Source organism: Lycium barbarum, chromosome 10 (genome assembly GCF_019175385.1).
Source record: "Lycium barbarum isolate Lr01 chromosome 10, ASM1917538v2, whole genome shotgun sequence".
Lineage (NCBI taxonomy): Eukaryota > Viridiplantae > Streptophyta > Magnoliopsida > Solanales > Solanaceae > Lycium > Lycium barbarum.
This window is the reverse complement of record NC_083346.1, coordinates 118,975,521-118,981,520: the sequence shown is the minus strand read 5'-3', so window position 1 is coordinate 118,981,520 and position 6,000 is coordinate 118,975,521. Positions and strand designations below refer to the sequence as shown.

Genomic DNA, 6,000 nt, shown 5'->3' with positions numbered 1-6,000 from the left:
GTGAGCTTATGCCTATAAGCTGCAAACAGCTTATAAGCTAAAAAAAAAAAGTTGGGGTAGTCTAACTTATTTTTTTTTGGCTTATAAGCTGCTTTAGATAAGCTAAGTCAAATGAGCCCAATTATTTTTTTAGCTTATTTTAAGCACAAAATGACTTTAAGCTTGCCAGCTAAACACTCAAAAAAGCTGAAAACAGCTTATAAGCCAATCCAAACGGGTTCTTAAAAGGACCAAAACTAAGGGGTCGTTTGGTAGAAGGTATAAGTTGGGATATCCCAGCACTAATTTTTGTACCATGTTTGGTATAAGATATAAATTTATTCTAGTACTAATTTATATCTTGTACCAAATATGATATAAAAATTAGTGCTGGATATGCCAGCTTATACCTGGTACCAAATGACCTTAATACATATTTAAGGGACTATTTTGAACCTACCCTCCAACGTAAGAACCATTTGTCATTTTTCTCACCAAATTAATTACAATACATCCCCAAAAAACTACTTGCCCTTCACACTTTCCTTCTTTTCTCCATTCAAGATTCATACATACATTCAACAATGCTCACCCAAATTGCTCACAAACTTTGGAACCAAAGAATCATTGGAACTCCTTTGAATAATAAGAGATTTTATGGGGTAATACCAATGGTGATAGAACATTCTTCAAGAGGTGAAAGAGCATATGATATATTCTCAAGACTCTTAAAGGAACGAATTGTTTGCATAAATGGCCCAATTAATGATGCCACTTCACATGTTGTTGTTGCTCAGCTTCTTTTTCTTGAATCTGAGAACCCATCTAAGCCTATTCACATGTACCTTAATTCCCCTGGTGGGGCTGTTACTGCTGGTTAGTGTTTTCTAATTGTTTGGGAAAATAACACTCTATGTCTATTTGGAGAAAATATTTACCTAAAATGACCCACATTTCTAATATTACCCTAAATGACCCTTTTGTACATTATTATGCACTTTTATTTAAGTTTTATACATTGTGTACAGTAAGTGTATAATGTTGTATAAACACCGTTGTGAAAAAAAAGTTGGCTATGCGGATGTAAATTAAAAATATGGCTACGTGGATGTAATATATTATGCTGGATTGTATATTATTCAAATTATCCTTTTTTTATTTTGTAAAATTTGGTTTAGTTTTGCCTTTATAAGCTTTGTGGTTGTGGATATGAAAGTGGGATTTGCTTAAATTGGAGAGTAAGTAGATATATTCAATATCAAGATTTGATTTTTATCTTGTTGGTTGTTTTTGGGATAAAACAATTGAATGTAGGGTGTATTTGCTTCCACGGAAACTGTTTTCTTACTTCTTTTCTTGTGTTTGGTACGTAAGCAGAAAAATATTGTTCCAAAAACATTTGTATCTAGACAGAGTGTGGGGTGGGAGGTAGGGGTGCGGGGTGGTGGTGATGGGGGCTATGGGGGATGGGGTGGCAGTGGGTTGGGGGTTAGGGGGTGGGGGTGGGGTTGTAAAATTTGGTTTAGTTTTGCTTTTGATAAGCTTTGTGATTGTGGAAATAAAAGTGGGATTTAGCTTAAATTGGAGGAGAAATTAGATACTCAATATCAAGATTTGAATTTTACCTTGTTGGTTGTTGTTGGTTTCTTTTGGGATAAGACAGTTGAATGTAGGGTGTATTTGGTAGGTAAGCAGAAAATATTGTCCCAAAAGCATTTGTCTAAAATCTAGACAAAGTGTGGAGTGGGAGGTAGGAATGCGGGGTGGTGGAGACTGGAGATGGGGGTTGTGGGGTATAGGGTAGCGGTGGGCTGTATTGGAAAGGGGGGGGGGGAGGTTGAGACAATCAGTGTGGAATGCTACTCGTAAAACTTGTTTTACGTAGTTGCACTAGGAATTGTTTGCATTAATGGTCCAATTAATGATGCAACTTTGCTTCTTGTTGTTGCTCAGCTTCTTTTTCTTGAATCTGAAAACCCATCTAAGCCTATCCGCTTGTACCTTAACTCTCCTGGTTGGGCCGTTACTGCTGGTCAATGTTTTCTAATTGTTTCTCTTTGATTTGGATTTTTTTTTTTTTTGGCCTTTATAAGCTTTGTGGTTGTGGAAGAGAAATTAGATATTCAATATGAAGATTCGATTTTTATCTTGTTGGTTGTCTTTGGGATAAACCAATTGAATGTAGTGTCAAGTGTGTGTTTGGTTCCACGGAAAATGTTTTCCTGGGAGTGATTTTCTCACTTCTTTTCTTGTTTTTGGTATGTAAGCAGAAAATATTGTCCAAAAGCATTTGTATAAAATCAAGACAAAGTGTGGGGTGGGAGGTAGGGGTGCGGGTGATGTGGTATAGGGTGGCGGTGGAGTGTGTTTGGGGGGGGGGGGGGATGAAACGATCAGTGTGCAATGTCACTCGTAGAACTTATTTTCTGTACTTAGGAAGGTTCTTGTTTTCCATGAACATTGACCAACCAAACATGTGAAAAGTGAACAATTTCTGGAAAATGTTTTCCCCCGTACCAAAACACACCCTTAGCTTAAATTAGAAATGAGATTAGATATTCATTATTCTGTCTCAAGATTTGATTTTTATCTTCTTGTTGTTGGTTGTCTTTTGGATGAAACAATTGAATGTAGTTTTGTAGATTTTTCGGTTTTGCATCTCCTCAGAGGAAAATAATCTTTACAGAGAGAAGTGAAATGAAATTGAGATTTAGCTAAATTGGAAATGAGATTTGATATTCTATCTCAAGATTTAATTTTTATCTTGTTGTTGGTTGTCTTTGGGATGGAAAATTGAATGTACTTTTGTAGAGTTTTAGTTTTTGCGTCTCCTTGTAAGAAAATAATCCATACAGAGAGAGATGTGAAATGAAATTGGGATTTAACTAAATTGGAACGAGATTCGATATTCTGTATCAAGATTTGATTTTTATCTTGCTGTTGCTTGTCTTTGGGATAGAACAATTGAATGTAGTTTTGTAGAGTTTTAGTTTTTGCATCTCCTTAGAGGAAAATAACGTTTACAGAGAGAAGTGGAAATGAAACTGGGATTTAGCTTAAAGTGGAAATGAAACTGGGATTTAGCTTAAAACAGGAAATGAGATTAAATATTCATTATTGAATTTCAAGATTTGATTTTTATCTTCTTGTTGTTGGTTATATCTGGGATAAGACAATCGAATGTAGTTTTGTAGAGTTTTAGTTTTTGCATCTCCTCAGAGGAAAATAATCTTTACAGAGAGAAGTGAAACAAAAATGTGATTTTTGAAAAGATTTGATTTTTGAGAAGATTATGTAAAGAGCTAACGTGTTCTTCTGAGGACACAGAGCTCATATATAGCTCTTCCATATAGGCTGATTAAGGCTTAAGATGTTGTTATACTTACATTAGGTCCAGTGTCAAGACATTTTCTTTTAGTTGAACAGTTGTGTGTCACTGTAGGGGAAAGTGTTAGATGCAGAAAACTCGTACATTTGCTTAAAAAATTACTACTGTATTTAATATTGGAATAAAATGGACCTGTATTGGACGTAATGGATAGAGAGGATTCATATTTTCCGACTCCGCCTAAATTTGGAATGAGCTATTCTGTATTGATATAAAGCATCAGGCACAAAAGGGGAGACGGTAAATATTTGGCTTTAGTAAGCTGCTGTTATTTTTTTTAATTTCTTCGGGATGAAATATTATCCTCATTTATTCCATGCTCTTTCCCGAATTCCACAATTATTTGTTTGTTCCTGACCTAGATGGTTAAGTTTCTAACCTTTTCCCCTTGCTTTGTTCTTTATTTACAGTTTCTCAACCTTATAAGGAAAAAACCTTCTCTTATCTTTTTCCCCGAGTGCCATTTTGTTTTAATTGATCGTGATTTGCTTTCATATTTGATGTGGGAGTTGGATAGATAATAGGAGAACAAGATAATGAGCTCTCCAAGTGTTATGATTTAATCTGCATATTTGGGTTTTAAGTTTGTTCTTATATCTCTTGTGAATCGAGTATGAAGAAGTGCTTGTTCTGTTGTTTTGGGGAAAGAATGCTAGCTTTTTAATCTTTTGTAATTTTGACTTCATTTCTCATCTAAGGCATATCTACTGACGTTTAGTTAGTACGATACTGCGTCATGTCATCTATGATTTGATTCCAACGTGCAATCAACACTATGTTTGACTGTGAGACCGATTTAATATATTGAATGTGTCTAATAATTGTTGAGCCTGCGATAACTTTCATCAAACTTGGTCCGAAACAGATCTTAAGTTATAGTGGAATGCATTGGGTCTTACTATAAGGACTAGTTAATATACCTTGGCCAAAGTCTGTCGTCCGAACAGATCTTAAGTTATAGTGGAATGCCTTGTGTCTTACTATAATGACTAGTTAATATACCTTGGCCAAAGTCTGTCCTTTTTCAAACAAAAGAACACGTATTTCTGCTAATAACGACCTGACGATTACATTTTGTTTTCCAGTTTGGATTACACAATCTCAAAGTTAGTTGATAATATGTGTGGTTATAGCTCGACGAGTTCTTTTATTTTGGTCAGGTTATTGTGCTGATACTCTATTTCTGTGATTAAAGCTTGAACAAAGTGGCTTGGCCACGATGAACTTGTAGCTAATATAGAATCTGTGGTTTAGTTGTTCTTTATCTAATACCTTGGCAGGACAAAATTGCAAGATCATTTCCTTAACTTATGTGCTCCTTTTTAAAGATTGCCGTAGTTTTCCTGAATCACTGACTCATTTTATCTTTTTCACATTGTCTAGGTCTTGCTATCTATGATACAATGCAGTATATTCGATCTCCAATTAATACTATATGTCTAGGTCAAGCAGCTTCAATGGGATCCCTTCTATTAGCTGCGGGTGCAAAGGGTGAGAGACGATCTCTCCCTAATGCTTCAATTATGATTCATCAGCCTTCCGGTGGATATAGCGGGCAGGCTAAAGATTTGACAATCCACACTAAACAGATTGTTCGTGTGTGGGATACTTTGAACGACTTATATGCAAAGCATACGGGACAACCTATTGAAACAATTCAGAAGAATATGGATAGGGATTATTTCATGACACCGGAAGAGGCCAAGGAGTTTGGAATAATCGATGAGGTTATAGATGAAAGACCAATGGCTTTAGTAACTGATGCTATTGGTAGTGAAGCCAAAGAAAAAGGATCAAGTTAGAATTTGCAGTAAGACTGACTCTACATTGTTGTCTTTGTTAACGTTACCTCCGCTAATTCACTTTGATGAGATGATAACTCAATATGTTGTTTTCCCAGTTATTTGTTCTAGTGAGTTTAGATGAGCTAGAATGATTTCTGGGATTAGATTGAAAGCATCCTCTGATATTAACTCCAAATTATGTGCCTAAAACTGCTGTTCTGAGCTCAGTCTAACAGCAGTTGAGTTTTTGGAGTACAGGTATTTAATAAGACTGAAAATTTTAGCACTTAGCTTCAAAAAACTGAACCATTGATTCTTTTTTTTTTTTTTTTTGGTTTCCTACAAAAAATAGGTGGAATACTGAATGATTCTTGACTCTAATAAATATTTAGAAATTGTCCTTAGATAAGAAATGTAGTTGGTTTCCAACTCCAAAATAAGTTAGTTCATTTCCTTAGGGAATTTAAGTTAGCCCAAGAAAAACTTTTTAAGTTATAAATTATGTAATCTCATGCAGGGCTTGAACATCACAACCTAAAAAAGTTTTTGTACGAGAAAGGTTGATCTTTTTTGTGAGTCTTGCAAGGTTTTTTTCCCCCATGGCTATGATCACTTATCATTAAAAATTATGACAAAAAATTCCAATAACCAAAGATCAATTTCATACTTTCACCTAGCTATGTTTTTTATACTTACTATCCATGGAACAATTTAGAGTACTGCCATATAACATAAGCTCTTCTTATGACATGTCGAGTTTTTGTTTTGCCTCAACAGCTTTCAAAACTTTTTTCTCAACATCTTTTATATATGTGTGATAAGTATTCTACCAAAGACAAGCTACAAAAG

General features: G+C 35.0%; 1 protein-coding gene across 1 annotated transcript; it reads left to right on the top strand.

The window, feature by feature from the left end:
- The first annotated feature begins 443 nt into the window (after positions 1–443).
- LOC132614850 (ATP-dependent Clp protease proteolytic subunit 2, mitochondrial-like) lies at positions 444–5,462 on the top strand. The gene is made up of 2 exons (XM_060329402.1): positions 444–855; positions 4,751–5,462. Exons 1-2 carry the CDS (start codon positions 564–566, stop codon positions 5,167–5,169), a joined length of 711 nt encoding a protein of 236 aa, XP_060185385.1. The 5' UTR covers positions 444–563; the 3' UTR covers positions 5,170–5,462.
- The last annotated feature ends 538 nt before the right edge of the window (positions 5,463–6,000 follow it).

Excerpts from the sequence above, each read along its gene's own strand:
- LOC132614850 (XM_060329402.1), top strand. The coding sequence starts at position 564 with ATGCTCACCCAAATTGCTCACAAACTTTGGAACCAAAGAATCATTGGA. Across the intron at positions 856-4,750 it reads TGGTGGGGCTGTTACTGCTG|GTCTTGCTATCTATGATACA; the intron begins GTTAGTGTTTTC and ends CACATTGTCTAG.